The following is a 20,443-nucleotide window of genomic DNA, read 5'->3' on the forward strand; positions in this document are numbered from 1 at the left end:
ATGCGTTCAATTAAAAATGATCCCAAGCTTGAGTAGAAGGTAACCTAACTATCTTGATTGCACTTTCAGACTCCATTGCCTGCCTTCCACTTGCAATGCAATTTATTGGCGGCTTTTTCACTATCTACATAAAAACTACGCTACCAAGCATGCACCAAAATATCTACACTTTATAGTTTTGTGTATACTCGCATACCCTAGTTGTATATGGCAAAATACCCAAACCCTGTTTACCTATTTCATCCTGTCTCTATACCAAGACAATTTATTTTTATGGTTGCAATGCGCATTCTCTAGTCAACCAGTACCATCAAAATATGAGCTCCAGCATCCTTCAAAACATCCCAAGCATATTGGCAGCATATAGCTTCAAGCCAGACAACAACCTGCACGTCTATATACCTATTCCATACGAATTGAGAGTGAAATTGCATGCCAAAATGTTTAGCTGGTTTGTGTCTACAAACATAAAATATCCTGCAACTGCGACATTGCGGGGATTACACCTACACTCTTTTCGATATGTTGCAAACACCCAACAGCATATCGCATCATGCTCATGAGACCAAGTAGCATCCATTCGATTATGCAGCCTCCAGCACCCTTTTGCTTGGCAACGATGATGATTACGAAGCATATCTATATGTAAATCATAAGCTCTCAAATCTCTACACCTGCCTCTTCGCTTTTGCCATCTCACTCGCAGTTGGATAAATAATTAAAAAAGTGGAATGTAAACAAATCTAATTTCGGTGCCTCACGTTGAATGTCTGCGGTGATGGAGGAAAGAGGACGTGTAAAGATTCGGATACATCCGTGAAATGAGAATATATCTATCTATGGTCTTTTATATGAATCTTTTGGGGGGTACGAAAAAAATCATAATAATTTTTACCACCTTCAATTTAAAATTTTTGTATCTCCATGGCAATCATGAGGAAGTGAAGAAAGTTAATAGAATGAAAGAACAAAGAAAAGCACATGGAAAAGAGTTTGTGTTAGTACATACAGAGAGAGAGAGAGAGGGAGAGCGAGAGAGCTTTATTTATTTTTGTGGAATGTATCTTTTACTCTGATATAGGTGAGGTAAATTTGAATACTATTTGATTATATTTTATGCAGGTTGTTGTCATTGTCAGTGTGAATAAAAACTTCGATACTCGAATGCGTTTGAAATGCTGTCTCTATAAACTTTTTTGTGTTAGCTATGATTACCACTTTGGTTAAAATTATATCCAGTACTGAAAAAAAAAAATTAAATTTCGAATAAGGAGCTACATGGTTTTAGTCAGACGGCAACGCTAATGCTATTTTTACTTTTTTGGGTAAATTATTTTCATATTACAAAATACAATTAATTTAAAAACAAACAAGATAAATGTACAATCGACTTAAGTTTCATTTTAAAGATTTTCGGTCACTATGGCGTATGTGTAACATTTGTTTTTTTTAATTTATAAATTTTAATTATCACTGGTCTGCAAAATTTAACTTTTTTTTTCTCCTTCAAATATTTTTTTGATATTATGAAAGATTAGACTTTCCTGAATCTAAATCTGGTTTCAGAAAAATTCTATCAGGTACCATTTTTGTAAAAATGATTTTTGAAAAATGTGGGTAGTTTCTAAAAAAATCAACCTTTTAGATTTATTTGAACTCGTGCAAAATTAAAACTATTTGTAGCATTGAGCTCAAATTTGGAGGACTTATTCCTCGTAATATAGCCTATCGATTGACACCAAATATGTCCTTTTACATTAATGTTTTCTCATATTTTAAAATACTGATTTATAAAAAAAGCAGAAATATCGAAATCCTTTACTTTTTAGTAAATCCTACAGGAATAAAAACACCGTAATTAAGGAAAATGTAAAATATCAACGCTCATTATATTTAAAAAGTCAAATATGTAAAGAAAACCATAATAAAATACATTAAACAAAATTTTTACGTGTTTTGTAATTTTATATACTATTTATCTATTTAGAAATATCTTATTTGTAATAAACCATTCGATAAACTGCCTTGTAAAGCTTCAGATTTGTTTCTACTAGAAACAAAAGTATACTTTTCTTATAGTTTTTTATGTGCTGAGTTAGAATCCGAAGTCAAAAAAATTCTATCACGTGAGGATTTTAAGATATTCGCATTAAAGTATCACAAAATCAAGTTTTTTCTTAGAAAATCTCAATAAAAACTATTATTTTTCGAGTTCGGATTCAAAATCAGCACACTAAAGTCCATTAGAAAAGTATATTTTTGTTCTAGGGAGAAAGATATATTAATTTTTAGAGATAATTTTTTTTATGATAAGATATGCCAAACCTACTAAACTTACTTAAATTAAGATATCTCGGAGAAGAAAAGAGATATTGAGAAGATTGAAACTGAATTTGAAAGAAAAAAATAAGTCCTTTTATAAACCGTTACAATTTTAATTGAAAAATATTACATTATGCCAAAATATTTCTTCGAAAACAGCAAAAAAATAGGTTTTTGAGATTTTCTAACGGGAATATCTAAAAAACGTGACGTGCTAGATCAATTCTGACTTCGGATTCGGAATCAGCATACAAAAATCCTTTAGAAAAGTATAGTTTTATTTAAAGGAGGATTTCCTTGCAGACCAGTGTATCAATAAAAATATTGTTCGTGTGGCAGTAGTAGTTAACTTTTTGTTCGAATATAATAAATTTTAGTTTGCTTTTAAAAATTATACATGATTGGATGGTTATATCTTGAGTCTAAGAACTTAAAAATAAGAAGAAGAAATATTTAAAAAAATCGTCAAATGCAGCAATTAATTGGATGTGTCTAGGAAAAAATAGAATTATGCAGTTTTCTTCATAATATGTTGCCGGACTATCTGAATTAAAAAAAAAATAAATGCATTCGTTTAAAATTATAGTTTTTTTTTTTAATTTTATTTTTTCACTCTTTTTGGAACGCTTTGAATGGAAAACGCTACTTTTAGGGAGCAAAACCAATTTATTTGTTATTTGTAAAATAAATTTATTAACAAGTTAGAAAAACTCATCAACGTTTTAAATAAGGTACAGAAATAGTTCAAAATTTTCAGAAAAGTGTTCAAAATTTCAAAAGGATCTATGCAATAGTTTTGAAGTTATTAGGAATACGTACATTGAAAACGTGAATTTTAAGGAAATGCTTTAAAGTTTTGAAAACTAAATAAGACTGAGTTATATTCAAATAACCATATTAAATATTTAATTTATATTGTATTTTATTTATTTATTTCTATTTGACTAAAAAACTTGGTTTAAAATGCTCATTAATAAAGAATAAAATACTCATGAATTCGTAATATTAGCTTCAATCGACTAAAAATGTTGACAATGTTTTTGATATATATAAAAAAAACCATCGCCATCATCTTACCTCTCCTATAACACTGTGATAGTTCAAAAAACCGACAGAGGGCTCTCATGTCTACTAAAGATAATTCGAGTATGCTGAACACGATGGCGTACTCAGTTTTTCTGGATTAGGTCAAATAAGAAAGATTTTTGCGTTTGAAATTTTGTTTGCACATGCCAAAAATGAGGGTATAAAACACCATATATTTTCGAATTTTTGATTTTGTATCGACGTAAAATGATGGAAAATCTATTTTTTGGAAGGATTATACGTAAAAGAAGTTATTTGAAAAAAAATCTGTCGAATGACATTTTAAATCATTATTTTATGGCAAAAAACGTCGACTTGTTTTCACTTTTTCTTAAATTTTTTTAACTATAAAGGTACAAATTTATACGAAAACTCAAAAATTTTTTTGTACACACGTTTTATGTGTTAGTACTCTGGAATGTTATACATATGTAGATGTAGATATTTAATTACAAAATCAGGCATGGTATCAATATTTGTATTTAAGTTTTTTTTTAAGTTCAAAAACTATTTTTTTTTTCTTAAGGTTCAAACCTTTGGGATTCACTTTTTCACAAAAAAATACTCTTGAATATCCAACTTTCATTATAAAAAAGAATAAGTTAAAAACTTTAACTATCTCACTGTTAAAAGTGCAACTTACTTTTAAAATAAACTGTAATGATTTGTTGAAAAATCACAAACGTTGCCGTAACTGCTTTCGGAGTTTCAAAAAAACTTGCTCATACTTTCAGACATTGCCGATCGTACCAAAAGCCCCTTTTTTCATATTGCAAGTTTTGACAGTTTTATTTTTTTTTGTCATACAACATAGTAAGAAAACGATTTTGCCCCCCACTTCCTATACATATGTATTGCATTTGAACATTTTGTAATTTTTTTATTTTATAAACTAAAAATTTGACAAAAAAATATGGTTTTACTGCTACTTATTCACTGTTAAGCTTAACCAATATTGTAGGTAGGTAGATAGGTTCTACCTATTCGTATTTGTAAACAAAGCCATATTCTATCCCGAAACACAAGATCAAATCGTTGCCACCGAGTGCTGCATTTTAATTTAAGTAAAACGAAAAATACAAGAAAAATTTAAGAAAAATCGACGTTTTTTTGCCATAAAATAATGATCTCAAATGTCATTTGACAGATTTATTTTGGATAACTTCTTTTACGAATAATACTTCTCAAAAAATAGATTTTCCGTCATTTTACATCGATACAAAATTAAAAATTGGAAAATATATGGTGTTTTATACCCTCATTTTTGGCATGTGCAAACAAAATTTCAAACGCAAAAATCTTTCTTATTTGACCTAATCCAGAAAAACTGAGTACGCCATCGTGTTCAGCATACTCGAATTATCTTTAGTAGACATGAGAGCCCTCTGTCGGAAAAAAAAGTTCCATTTTCGAACACAGTGTAATTAATTGAAAAAAATCCATAAATTAATTTTGTTTGGGTTGTTTTAAAAATTCTGCAAATTTTAAAATTCGGTTTTTCGGCAGTTCTGTATACCGAAATTCTGAATTTTGGACTTCAACACTGTGTACTCTAAATTTTGTAAATTTTTAAACAAAATTTGTTTTGATAATGTTTTTTCAATGAGCGCACTTTTTAACAGAATTTTGGAACACAAAACTATGTTCGTATTTCATATAGAATTTTGTATTTAAAGAAATGAGGAATAAGGACCAAAAAACTATTTTTTTTAATTGTTGAGAGAAATTTAAGCTTTTCTAAAATTGAAATATGTCTTTTGATCACGTGGCTTTTGATAGCAAGAGTAAGACAGACAGACAGAATTACTGTAACCACGGATTCTTTATAGATGAAATTGCATTCTTTGATTTCAAGTAATATAGAATTAAGTCACACATTTGCAGTTTTGAGGTTTTGATTTAAAAAAAATTATATTTTGAGCATAATCTTTCTATAGAAATTAATCTGCCTACTCAAAAAGTCATCAACTTCAACCATATTCTTTAAAAAATATAATTTCTGTATCTGGCGTCGAAAATTTAATCTTACGATGATTTTAAGTCTCTAAGAAGCCAGTAAATTACAAAAAAAAAAAACATTCACGGCCTTTTCAATTAATTTGGAGCAACTTTATAGAGAGGACTTCATCATAATCAATTTTAAAAATAAATATCCCCGAGACTATTTAGACCAGGGTCGATAATTTTTGAAACCAAAAAAAATCATAGTAGAATGAAACCCATTGGAAAAGGAGGTGAATATGATGAAAAATAAAGGAAAAATAAATTACGGGCGAGCCGAGTTCGGGAAGTGGGTGGGTTGAGTTTTTAATGGTAAAAAATGGTATATCTCGATTTCCGGCTAAACTACAAATCCTATAGAAAAAAGTTGTATAGCAGAGTTGTAGGTAATAAAAAGATCTACAACTTTTGTATCAACAATTTTTTCACATAACCTCAAAATTTATGTGAAAAATTCAAAAAACAGAGTTTTTGGTTTTTTATTTTTATCTTTTTCAAAAACAAAAATTTTTCTACAAAATTTGGTGAAAATTTACCTTATTATGTCCCAAATATACTGTAATTTATTTGATTTAAAATATTAATTTGTTACCAAAAAAACACCCTTATTTTCAAACGAAAATTCACGTGTCAAAATATCAGCTTTTTTCAAAAAGTCGGTGGGTATTTCGTTCTTTAAAATGTCTATTTTCTGATGGTGTAAAAAAAAATTTACATTAGTATACTATAGAACATGTTTTAGTAAAATTCAAAAAATGAAAAAAAGCTTGAATTCGAAAAAAAATTTTTATCATTGTTTACAATTTTGGCCTATTTATTCAAATTTACACTTTAATTACTCAAAAAACGTAAGATTTATATATAATATTTTAAATCAAATAAATTACAGTGTATTTGGGACATAATAAGGTAAGTTTTCACCAAATTTCGTAGAAAAATTTTTGTTTTTGAAAAAGATAAAAATAAAAAACCAAAAACTAGGTTTTTTGAATTTTTCACATAAAATTTGAGGTTATGTGAAAAAATTGTTGGTACAAAAGTTGTAGATCTTTTTATTACCTACGACTTTGCTGTACAACTTTTTTCTATAAGATTTGTAGTTTTGCCGGAAATCGAGATATACCATTTTTTACCATTAAAAACTCAACCCACCCACTTCCCGAACTCGGCTCGCCCGTAATTTATTTTTCCTTTCATTCTTATCATATTCCCCTTCTTTTCCAATGGGTTTCATCCTACTATGATTTTTTTGTACTTTTTAATGTTTTTGAAGGCATCGGCACTGGTCTAATTGTGTGTATTATTTTTTAAAAGTGTTTTTGAGCTTGATAGGAATAAAAACAATCAAAAAATCGATTCTCGAATGCAAACCCTTTATAGGTAGAAAAATCAACTTTGACTGCTGCACACACCACACAAAGCATTTTAAATTATTCTTTCTTTTCTTTTCTGATGACAAATCATCAGAACACAAGAGAAATGAGGGAAAAACACTTTGTACTTCACAGTATGACTTCCTTCATCTAAAAAAGTATCTAAATCACAAAAGAACACCAGCATACACCGAATGAGAGACAAAAAAAAAAAAAAGTAAAATGTGTATTTCAATTATTTATTTTTTTATCGAATTTTTATTGTGGATGCAAACGTGCGCTTTGCCATATTCTTTACATTCACATCAAAATCAAGCAGTGGAATAAAATTCTCTCTTTTTCCTCCTCATTCTCTCTGTCTTTTCTTCTCTGTTTTGATATCAAATTCACATTTTTCTCTCATTCAATGCGTTTTTTTTTTCTATGTTAAACAAAACAACAACAAAAAAGTATCTTTTTCCACTAAAAAAGCACATAAATACACACTAACACAAATAAAGTAATATGACTTCGTTAAGTGTGTGTGAGTGAAACATCAAAGCTTTTTCATTGTTATGTTCCACAATAAATTGGGGGTCTCTTGGTCTAGTGTTAAGTATTTGGCATTGGGGGCTTTGTGGGCACAGCACACAATGAGACTACGCTGCCACAGCAGCAGCTAGCTACACAACTCGAAAACTTTTTCTTGATCCTCCAGTTCCGGACGAATCGTACGCCAGTGAGGTTGGCTATTAAGCGTTTTCAAGAGAAATTTTTTGTATTCGTTTGTTTTTTGACATTGGCTTCCATACCTCAAATGTAAAATTATTCAAACACGGACATTTTTAATAAAAGAAAAAGAAATTTCAAAAATGTAACTATCCTCAAGTGAAATTGATATAGAAAAATTGAGTAGATTTTTTTAATTAAAAGTGCAGACAGCCATATTTGTGTGTGAGAAAAAAAAAAGATAATTTCTCTTCTCCTTTTTTGCTTGCAACACCCATTTTCGCGCAGCCAGCATCCACCTGAAAGGATTCTTGAACCTTTTTGTGAGATGTGAGAGTAAAATTTGGGATAAAAAATCATATACAAGAGAGCGAGAGAGATAAAAATATTCCCCAACTTGCTTGATGAAGGGATGCAAAGATACAAAAGTATCTCAACTTTATGTATATTTTTTGAGTTTTTCGCATTTCTGCTGAATCCTTCACAAATTGTAGTTTATACTAACCGAACCGAGTGCAGGTGGTGCAACTATTTTTGAATTGAGATTAGTTGTCCTTAAAACAAAACAAAATAAATAGAATACAAAATACATATTTTCCCCCAAAAAAATAAATGTGTGCAATATACAGCATCCTTTCGGGGGTCCTTTATCATTGTGTGTGGTGCATATAATACGTGAGCAAAATGTATCTGTGAAACCGACCATAAGGAATAAAAAAAAAAAAAAAAAAATTGTGAATAAATTATACGATTATCCTTGTCAGGATATACCACAACCAACGAGTGAAAAACAAAAGAATTTACCATTCTAATTGAAAATACATTAAAAATAAATATAAAAAAAAGATACAAAAAAACAATATATCTATAACACAAAGACAAACAAGAACCAAACCATCATCAATAGAGGATTAAGAGGATATCAAGGATATAATAGATTTTGACCCAACATCACTTAACCCACACCACCACCTGTGTGATGTTATTCGGCGTAAGTACCTAGTAGATAATAATACCCTTAACCACTTTAACTGTACCTTACCTTCTACCTACTACATCTTTAACCAATTTCTTGAGGAGAATTTTTGTTTTTCCTTAGTTCAATGCTTGTTTAAGGACGGGTCTTTGGACCGATTTAGTTAAGTGCGGTTATATTGTGTAGGATTTTGTGTAGGTACACAAATAATAAAGGCTCTATGGCAGCGGTGGTGTTTCCTTTTTAATGGATTTCTCATGAAATCCGGATTGGGGAAGGATTTTTATTTATTTATTTACTCTTTTCATTAAGTTTTTAAGGATATTTGAGAAAATTTGTTGGAGGCGGTGTATTCAACTTCCTGAGGATGTTTATATTTTATTTTAATACATAAATAATTATTTCAGAGAATTATAAAAAATAAAAAAAAAAATAAATTGATAAAGTTGATGAAAGTTGCCTACACATTCCAGGAGGTGTATTAAATTTTAAACAAAGTTTTTCTCCGGGGGTCTTTTATACATGAGTTATTTATTTCCAAATGAATAGATTTCTATTTATTGTTGAAAAAGTAAAAGTTTTTCAATAACATTTTTTTTTTCTTTGTTTTGAAACTACAGAAATTTTATGATTTTTCTATTGAATTTGTCTGTACTTTACCTTTCTTTTACGAAGCTAAGTATATGAAAAACTTTGTTGACCTTAAGTCCTTCCGGTGGTATCTTCATTATTATTATCGAATAATTTTATTGGAATTTATTAAAGGGAGAAAGTTAGTAGGGATATTTACCAGTGTATCTATCTAAGAAACGTTTTCGTAGTAGTTTTTCAAGACAATTTGGTTTTTCTACTCTGGCGGCTTGAAATTTTCATGTCCCTTAGATATCATGACCCAGACTAAAAAAAAAATGCACGGATATTGGTTCGTGGACGAAAAATAACCCGAGTTCTGGTACACAAAAAAAGAAAAAGACCCACCTAAAATAATGTGTTTTGAGATTCTGAATATGAATTCGGAGTTCGTTTGGTCCCATCAGGTTCGGGATTTGTTGGAAGTCCAAAAAAATAACAGAAAATATGCAATTTAAAAATTATTGGTAGTGTTTTGAATTTTAATCAATTCCAGGACCTAATGGAACCAAACGGACCTTGGATTCGGATTCACCGCATCAAAATAGATATTTCTAGTTCGTTGTACAATGTACAGTACATGCCACATTTTCTTCTTGGAAGTTTTATAAACTTTTTATAAACATCTCACCAACTAAAGCCTCTAATATTAAAAACTTAAGTTTAGGTGGTGTGCTTTTAGAGGGGTGTGATTTTAGAGGGGTTGTCAAAATGTACCATAATCTAGTACCATAAATCTGAATGAAGTTTTTTCTTTTATGTTTTCGACCTTTTTTTTCAATTGTTATTTATATATTGTATTTTTTTACCTTAGATACAATAAAACAAAAATAATAAAAAATATTTCAGAACTTTTGACATTAGAAAGCGCTACAATATGTTTCATACATCATCGCATAGTTTATAATCAGCAGGCAAGCAGGATCCTTTCATCGATACGATAATTGTCAAATTGCAATAATTAGTTTTGAAGCTTTGATGCCACAGATGAACAAACATAAAAAGCCGTTAATCACATGATTAAAATTTTGGTTTTGTCCGTAGGTAAAAAACTGTTCTTTTCTTCAAAATTGAATCATTCAAACACTGAGCCAAAAAACAACGTAAAATCAATCGAAACCACTTTGAATCAATGGAAAATCACTATATTTTTAGCCTAAAGTGGAAAATGATTGAATCAAAGTAGCACACATTAAAGTTGTTAACACATTAAAAAAAAATAAAAAAAAGTAAAACTGGCATCCGCTGGGGATCGAACCTGCTATACCTGGGTTGACAAGCTTGTGCTTTACTACTGTGCCATTTCACTTATAAAAATTGATGTGACAAACTGTAACTTAAGCATAGGACGATTTTTAGAAAATTAATGAATATATTTTTCACCATTGATTCAATGTAGAACGTATTAAAAATTACTATGCGTTTTTTCTCTGGGTGAACCCAAATTTTGTTGCTTCTTAAAGAGACTTAAATAGAAGTTTATAATTCAGTTGCACTTCTGAAATTCTTCCACTACAATTTTTCATTTTATTTTCTTTGTAAAATTGTGTGTCTACTCGTTTTATATACAAATGGAGGAATTTTTTTCGGAAAGAAATTTTGGTTTCTGGCAATGTTAAAAAAATTGAAAAAATTACAACAATAAGAGTTTTTTACATTATAAATTACAACTTCGTTCAACTTTTCGAGTACTTCCGTGAACTTTTAAAGCCCTTATTAATTTTTTTTTTCATTGAAAGCAGCCGAGATTAATATTATTTTCAAATAAAAAAATTGCATTTAGAACTTATTATCTGAAATTTTAAGACCCTTTAAATAATATTAAAATATAAAATAACTCGCTATAGTGCCTTAAAAATTAACACCATAAATTCCGCCCCAGATTTTCTGACAAACAACTAAGCAAAAATCAAAAATTTAAATGAGCATACATTACTTTATAAGACCTCCTACACCATTAACCTAAATTATCTAGGGCAATTTATAAATGTTCAGTTTCAATTTCCATCGCGAATATTATTACCGAAAAATCATCAACGCAATAAAATTCCCCACTTTATCACTCATCGACCTGTTTATCAATCAAAACAAATTTCTGATAAAAATAAAACAAAAACAAAAAAACATACAAATATCCGATATGACTATTCACAGAGTTCATGTGAAACCGCATTGATTAGTTTAATTTTATTCACCTGACTTATCATAGTTATTTCTTAGGTATTTTTTTTTTGTATTCAGACCGGAAGGGTTATTCATCGTTTATCGACACACTCATTTGAATTCAGCCTTAAACTTGATTTTTTTTATTATTTATTTTGTATAATTTAACAGCATCATGAATACAAAAAAAAAAATACAAAATAAGTGTCATTAAGATGCTCTCAGCAGGTGTGGAACATAAGTGGAACTTATGCAAGTTGTTCCCTTTTCAGCTTGAATTTCATTGTTTTTTTAATTTTTTTTTTATACATATATTGTGATCACGTTGGACTCGTGTCTGTCTGGCTAATCTAGCTCTAGCTGGTGGGTGCCTATACGTCATATGAATCTTTATTTGAATTTCAAAGATGGGAATGTAATATAATTATGAGGCGTAAGTTTGATGGAAGCTTGACGTAGTTTCTTTGTTTCAAAGTTGTCGTGTGTCGTCTATCATTCAGTTAGTGATTGCATGATGGCGGTTAGTATGTAAATGTCACATCAACATCAATGTCTCAAGTTTAAAAAAGACGTTTAAGTGAAATTCTCTGATTACAATTTAAACCAGGAGCTCGTTGACTCTCTGATAAGCGAGGGCAGAAGCACCAAAGCACAATCACATCACACACACGCGTTTTTATTTTATCTCAATTGTTTTTGAATTTACATAATTTTATTTTAAAACTAAGTGTGTTCTGTGTTTTTGAAACTTGAGATACTCAATAAAAAAAAATAACAAAACTTGCTGATTTGATTAGATTTTGTTTAAAATAAAATCGCACATGTCGAGAAAAACTTTGCGTCTGGATGGGTAAAGAGAAGCTCTTTAGAGTGTTTAATGTTTTTTTTTTTGTTGTTGTTTTATTAAAAATTGTTTACCTAGTAGAGAATTTTATTTGTTTACATTTTGTGTATTAAAGTTTTCAGAGAAAATATTATGTATTTCCAACAATAATGGCGGGTAATGTGTATTTTTCAATTAATTGCTTATTGATCTTGTGGCTCCGAGAATAATTGCTTGGTTATATACTGATTGACCACTTATTGTGGATTGATGCTCAAGCATTTTAATAGATTCTATAGTAAAAAAAAAACATTATGTTTTTTTTTTTACTGTGGAATGTTTCAGCATATTTTAGAATTTATATAAATGTGGAACCTAAGTTTTATTGATATAGAAGGTTAGATTGTTAGGAAAAAATAAAATGCATATTAATTGACCCGAACTCTTAGGTCTATTGGCTAACTAAAGTCAATAATAATAATGACCCCTAAAATCAAAATAAATATCGGCTTTTTAAATGACTGTTTCTCTTAAAAACCATCTTGCAAAAAAATAATTTCAATTATTTCCTACTCATACACAATTTAAGATAATGGTGGGTATATTATATACATTTTTTTTATTCCGCTAGACAAGTAGGTACCGAATGATATGAATAAAATCATTAAAGGTACTTGAACTTTCATAATCTAAATTGGTTCAAGAGATTTGTGGGCACATTAAAGTAGAGCTGAAAATATCTAGTTTACCTTGAGATTGATTATTATGTTGTTTGTTTGCACACTTCCCACTTTATAAGATTGGAGATGAAATTTTGATTTTGAATTTCATTAGGGACTGGCACTAAAAAAAAGTTGAAATTTCGCAGATATATTTTTTGTTGAAACTTTAAGAACTAATTCGCTTAAGAATGATTTTGCAAGATTGAATAATGTGAACAAAAATGTGGAACGTATTCAATTATGTCTCTCAAAGAAGTTGTCGTTCGAGTTGAAATTAGCTATTCATAAAAAATTATTACATGTAAATTTCACCAATTACATTCCAGAGTTTCTATTTGATGTTGATAAAAAAATAAATAAATACCTAAACAACTCATGAAGGAGGAGCAAGGTCTAAGGACTTTCTTTTTCGCCGAGTTCGAACGGTTAAACAAGATGCAGTTTTTTATGACAATGGTATTCTTGGAGGCTTTATCAATTTTCATTTCAGAAATTTGTTATATGCTGTGCTTAATACACTTTGTGGAATGCATTCATTTTTAAATTTATTAAAGTTGAGTACTGGTATAAGCATTAATTTTTAAAATCGATTTTTTGTTTTAAACTAATTTAGGTACCACTGTTGTTGATGTTCCTGACGTTTTTTTTTACTTTGTTTATATTATGTGACCTGTCTAGAAGCTTAAACTTAAGCATATTTATACAATTTATTTTGGTTGTCTAATAGAAAAGTCACAAGGTTCTAAATTCGAAAGGCCCAAAACACATGCAGCTTTTGATGATACCTTACATAATTATTTAAGTCTAATTCAGCACTTATTTTCCAATTCCGCTCCTGAATTAACTCACTTTAACTCTCAATAAAAAAGCAAATATTTATTCATCTGGCTTGCTATCAAACCATATGACGATGGTTTGTTATTGTTGATAAGCCAAATGACGTCTTTTAATGGGACGCCGATTCGAACATAGACAAAGAGTAATGTATGACAGACGATTAACTTAAAATCATTTTGGAAATTGACAACTTATCAATATTGTTGTTGTTTGTTTTTGTTAACAGCTTTACACCTGGTGAATATTATTAAAACTAGTAAGAAGAAAAAAGTAAAATAAATATAACTTCAAAGCCTAGAAATACTAAGGGTGACTACAGCAGAACTACATCTCATGAAATTAAAAATGAATGCGTTCCACAACATGTAATAAGTCATATCACCAATTTCTCAGTATGTGATTGATAGGAAAAAATTTCATGTTATTATTAAGATTCTTAAATTTCTAAAAACAAACAATTCATATGATTTTAACTGAACCCAGAAGCTTTAAAATGTAATACTGTAATTTCCTTACAATCGACTTTTTTTTGAGTATTTTCTTTTCGCCAAAATTATGCTCTCGACTTTATGTGGAATGTAAATATTAAGATTCAACAAATTTCTGGTCCAACTTCAACATTTTTGCCCGTACATTTGAAGTATCAGTCAAAAATTATATTTTTTTTTACAGAAATCTTACTTTAAAAACTTCTAAAATAATAAACAAATAGATTCCACATGTTTTTACACTAAGAAAATCAAATTAGATAATAAGTCCTAATGAAATTTGTTCTCACATTCTCAAGGCCTTGTGTTATTGGTTGTCTCCCCAGCATCCTATGGCTATAGAATTTTTTTTATATTTTCTACCCACAAAACCAAATCACCATACAAATATTTTATTTTATATTAAAATCAATTTTTTCTCATCAGATACGATATTTATAAAACAACACAATTCACACGCCATCCGAGAGACCTATAAAACAAGACCAATTTGGAAAGAAAAAAAAAAAAAAAAAAAAAAACTCAAATCAAATGAATAAATCAGCATTCTCCCAGTACTAATATCAGAATAACTCAACGTTCAAACAACGACAACGACGTCGTTTAGTTGCATATAAATTATGACGCACGTTTTTTAAGCACGTGCTTTGTTTCGATATAGAAAATAATAAAACAAAATGCAAGCAACAACTTCAACTAAACATCCAAACTAAATTAATTCGCATCCGTAATACCAGAAGCAGTTGTTAAAAAAAAAATATTATATTTTTTTCAAGATTGCACAAGTTTAACTCCAAAAATAATAAAAACAGTAATTAAAACAACAAAACAGCAAAACAAAGCAATTTTAAGTCATACTTTGACATCTGCCTTTAATTTATTAATGCAACCTCAACAAAATTGTGTAAACTTGGTGCCAATAAGGAAATCCTTAACAAAAACAAAACAAAAAAAAAAAAATTGACTACTTTCAAATGTAATGTTAAATTGTGACGATTGATTGACAAACAAAAAGTTTTGTCAACAATGACTTTGATTTGTTTGTTTTATTTTTTTTTTTTTATCTTTCTGAGTTTTGCATTTAAGTACTACGATTCATTTGATTTTTGTTGCAATAAATCAAATTCCATCTCACAGAAAACTTCTGTTCAATGCTTAATTCTCAAGGTAAATCTTTTGTTTAGTTAACGACACAATAAATACAAAATAATAGCAATTAGGGGAAAAATTGTTATCAGGCACTAGATGGCGCCTCTGAGAACTGGAAATCATCAAAACTTAAATATTCTACGAATTGATTGACAAAAATTATTTAATAAGCTTCATGTTTACAATTTAAAAACTACAAAAACTATTCGCAATGATTAAATTACAGCTTGTGGATCGTAATTCATAAAGTTATAAATATTCAACTTTTCTCATACAGAAAATGCTAATGCTCAAACGGTTATTTGCTCGCTGTATTCAGAGTGTTTATCTTGACCTGAGCTTTGTGGTGTGGTTTGTGGTTTTTAATAATGCAGTTTCACTTACTTTGCATTTATCGATGTAAAGTCGACATAGATGGAAGTAGATAACTGAGATTTGTGTTGGTTGTGATAATTGTGGAAAGTGTCATTTTAACAACTTTGCTATCATCTAACTAATCTTAAATGCAGTTTTTATGAAAGCAACTCAATTAAAAGAATATAATTAACACTAATTAAGTCATCAAAGAAGCTTCGTATAAATATTCAACTCTTGTGGAACGTAAGTTTCATGCAAAAATAATCAAAAACTTGACCTTCAAAATCACTCATTCGTTTATTTTATTGATTTTTTCTCTTAATGGCATTGATTTAAATTGAATATCATGAACGAGATCTTTGTTATAGTTTTTAATTAACTTACACTTTCATCGTTGGCCCAATTTCGTAATAAAAAAAAAATTCAAAGACTTTCCCTATACACATAAGCCAATCAATCAATTTAAGTATAAATTCAATGAAAGCAGACTGAGTGAATACAAGGTTTCCCATCCGTCGTTGTCGTAATAATATTAAGAATGACTAATTGAAATTAAAGAGGGCTTTCCCAATTATTTCGTTTGGTTTTTTATTCAAAATGTAAATAGGCATATCTGGGGTATTTCATATTGTGACAAATACAAAAGACAAACAAAAAAAAAAAAGTTGTAAGAAGGTCTTTTGCCGCAATCTTGATGTTTTTTGTTGTTTTTGTATTCTTTATCTAATTGGTACGCGACAGCTAGGACGTAATATTTGAAAGATAAGACCGCTTTGATGATGATTAGGTCTAAGTGACTTTATCGCTTGGTGACTCCTTCATTAACTTCTTGAGCAAGTTATTTGTTTCTTAAAAAAAAAATATAAAAAAAAGAATGTGAAGAGGTGATAAGAAAATGAAAGAAGCCTTTTCAATACAAAATGAGTTTTATTTTTTTATTTGGGGTTTGTAATTTGTATGCTATCGCAGATAATGATTGGAATGTTATTGTTTTGTAATAAAAACTAAAAAAAAAACATTGAAAATCAAAGCAGCCTTTAAAGAAGTCTTTTATGCAGACTGATCTCCATTATAAGCTCATTGGTTCCTTTTGAGTGAAGGAGAGAAGACATTGTTGAGGTAAAAACATAGAAATGTAAATATCTCGTAAAATTAAAATGCATTCCACAATAATCCACAAAAATGCATTCAAATAATAAGAATTTTTATTTGAATATTTTTACTTTAACAATAAATTACATGTCAATCAAGTTGTTTATTTAAAATAAAAGTATTGTCAGAAATTGACCAGAAAAAGTTGTGGAATGTATTCATTTTTTAACTGATAATAATTTTTATTAGTCAAACCTTAAACTAGTATAGTACCTAGTTAAATTTCAAATAAAATATTTTTAAAAATATTAACTTAAGATTCCACATACGATTTTTTGTAGTAGGAATACATTTTTGTCTGAACGTGATCCACTAAATTTTAAAATAAAAAAAATAATTTTATCATATTTGAATTCAACAAAAATGTTTCAAATACAATCCACAATCCTGGTAACTTAGAAATTCATTTTCGTCTGAATATGATCCACAAAATTTTAACATTGCAAACAAAATACTTTTAAACTTTTGCACGTATAGAATACGCTTCAGATACAATCCACAACAAATTGAATGGCATATACAAATTGGTAGTATGGCGCATTCCATGTTGTAGAACGTTATTACTTGACCAGTTCAAATACAATCCACACCAAATTATATTGATTACCTATTAAATAATAACAATTTTTTTTTGCTTTAAATATATAAACTCAAAAATTTGGATAAATACAATACACAAGAGATAAAAGTTACAAAAAAATGCTGTTTATACATTTTTTTCTAAGACTAAGATCAGAAATTAAGCTCTGAATACAATCCACATTTCCACATCCATAAGTATTGATTGTTTTTGTCCCGCTACTCTAATTTACTGATTTCTATAGCTTCCCTTGATTCATTTTTTTTCTCTCTGCAACCCAATGGGATTTGATATTTATTTTTTTTTTTTTTTTATTTTAATATTCCTTCTTTTTCTCCAACAAATATTAATTCCACAATAGTTTACGGTGCGGTGCTGTTTGCAGCTTATTAAAAGCTGCAATAATCATAAAAGAAATGATTTACCTAGAGTAAAGTAAATAGCACAAAATGCTGCTTCTAATAATAATTAGTAAACAAAGTGCATGACATTTTTTTTTTTTTTTTTTTTGTAATTTACGATTTACTCAGTCAGTAAAACAGAGTTGAGCATAAATACAAAAAAAAAAAAATACAATAGAAGCCCCTACCGAATTGATTATGAGTTTTTTTTTTCTTGTTTTATTTTTCTATCTTCCATTAAACAAAAAATGAAACGTAGCCGAACGAACGAACGAATAATAAAAAAAAAGAAAAGAACAGAACAGAATATTCAAACTCCCGACAAGAGTTGCATAGTAAAAATAAAAAAAAAGAAGACAAAAAAAATTTTTCCGCTTCGTTAACCTCACTCCCTGTGTCCCTTGTGGCACTTTTTGTATTATTTGCTCTAGCTGTTTGGACAATTTATGCAATCGCAACATAATTTCAACCATTAAAGGGGAGAAAGGTTTATTTGTCTCGTATTTCGCCTACCTTACCTACTTGTACCTACTACTTGCAATTGGGGGAGTAGAACAATGACATTCCACATCCACACTACCCATACCCAAAGAAGCACACCAGTGCAATTATATTCGCCAACTTTGAGACAGAATTTGATATGCCTCAAGGTTCCACTTTGGGGCCAGCACTATTAAGCCCTCTTTTGCAAGAGTATACAATTTATTATTCCTGCCCTCATAGGTTAATTGTTTATTTCAAACCTAGTTAATTGTATAATGAACTACGTAATCTAATGACCTGTGAAAATTACATGAGGTAAAAAACAAAATGTAATAAGAGTTAGTGGATACTGGCGAGAGAGAAATCAGAGAAATATAAATGAACTCGTCTAACACGTCTGACACGTACCGGACGGACGAACGCGACCGCGACGTGGGGATATATTAGACATCGTGTGTTTTCATTTTTGCAAAGGTCAATTTCGTTGCGGAAATTTATGACTCATAGCAAATAAAAAGTTAATAAAGCATTTTTGCAACTTTTGAAAGCTAAACGTGACATCAGAGAGTGCATTTGAGAGATGTTTGACATGTGTCTTTCGAAATCTTAAAAAAAAAAACTACATAACAACAACAACTGAGAATGACATAAAACACGAGCCGCTCAAGTTATAGACCAAACGATTATCTTCAACATAAAATGCGATATATGTAAACGATTGGACGGTCTCGAGAGTGATCTTGACTGACCTCGAAGCTGTTTGGTTTATAGAGAAGATATATGAATACACAGATTTATAGAAAACCGAAACACAACTACAGTATCTTTTCTTTTCATTTTTAATTTTTGTTTCTACTTTTATAGTCAAGTTTATGGATATTGCGGAGAAATCTGGTGCAAAGTTGTTGAACTTTTGTTTATTGCTTCTATACGCTTTGCTATAGAAGTTATAATGGATATCTCTAGTTTTTAATGTTTATTCAAAGAAATGAATAAAAAAAAAAGAAAATAAATCATGACAGGTAGGTAAATTATTTTATGGGATAGGTGTGAATGATTTAGGGGATGATTCAGAACTGAAATGAGTAATTTGCTGGAGATCCTTTTGAAAGATTTTTAATAGTTCTAAAGATTGGTTTCTGCCTTGGCACTTGATTCTTGGTCTTACTGGCTCACAGCAGATCAAATTTTAGGTTCCACAAGCCCTATTTTTTGTGAATTTGTTTTTTTAAATTTAATTTAATTAATTTATTTTAGGAACATAATATTACGTTCCACAAAATCCACTTTTAATTAAATCAAGTAGTATTCTAATGATTTTAAGTCCGGAATGTACATAGGTTCCACAAGTGGTAATTTTTTCCAAGAATGTCATTAAATTGTCTATGAGTCAACTCAACTCAAACAGCTTACTGTATACAATTTGTCCACATCCCATCTCAATAAAAAAAATGACTTTAAACGAAACTCCCATTCAATGTCAGGTTCCACACGATATATATTTTGTCCACAGGGACTCTATCGCAGTTACTATAATTTAGGTCATCTAAACTACACATAATTACAAGCTTCCGAAATAACAGCCTCCACAAACTTGTTAGAGTGGAACATGATAATTTTTTTTCTACCGACAATTATTCAATTAATCGTAGTTAGAGTTTTTGTATATTTAGCTTTGCTAGCAACTCGTGCCCTAAGGTGCATTATAAAATGGGAGTTTATTTGAGGTTTGTTTATTTATAGTGTTTAAAAATTCTGTGCGGATGTGATAATGTTGTTGATGATGATGATGCAGTCAGATTATTCCCAGACAATTATTGTAATTAAATCCAAATTTACATAATTAAATCGAGTCGTCGTCGAGGAGTTTTGAGGTTGCTGTGAAGGCGATGCGCAACGTTGTCTTCTCGTCATCGTCATCAACATCGACACAGTGATAATGTCACGTTAATTCACGTTGTCATCATTGTCGTCAAGTCAATAGTTTGTTGGCGGTGAATGTATATGCAACAGTTTGTGGGCTCTTTGTTTTAGCAGCCTAAAGAAATGACAAAATGTCTGCACAGTCTCGCGTAGGTAGGTTAGGCTTTGAAATTCATGCCAACATATTTTGCAATACAAGGAGAAGAAATATATAAATATAAATTACAATCAAAACCGCATATCGATGACTGCAACATCATCAACAAAAC

At 29.5% G+C, this 20,443-nt stretch overlaps 1 protein-coding gene across 1 annotated transcript in view; it reads left to right on the forward strand.

The window, feature by feature from the left end:
• Window positions 1-7,449: 7,449 nt before the first annotated feature.
• LOC129917155 (dual specificity tyrosine-phosphorylation-regulated kinase 2) overlaps window positions 7,450-20,443 on the forward strand; it is a 67,366-nt gene continuing 54,372 nt past the window's right edge. Inside the window, exon 1 of the mRNA XM_055997538.1 lies at window positions 7,450-8,481. Coding sequence (XP_055853513.1) covers window positions 8,470-8,481 — 12 coding nt within the window. The 5' untranslated portion in view covers window positions 7,450-8,469. The remainder of the gene's footprint in view (window positions 8,482-20,443) is intronic.

The sequence above is a fragment of the Episyrphus balteatus genome, chromosome 3 (assembly GCF_945859705.1).
Source record: "Episyrphus balteatus chromosome 3, idEpiBalt1.1, whole genome shotgun sequence".
NCBI classification, from domain to species: domain Eukaryota; kingdom Metazoa; phylum Arthropoda; class Insecta; order Diptera; family Syrphidae; genus Episyrphus; species Episyrphus balteatus.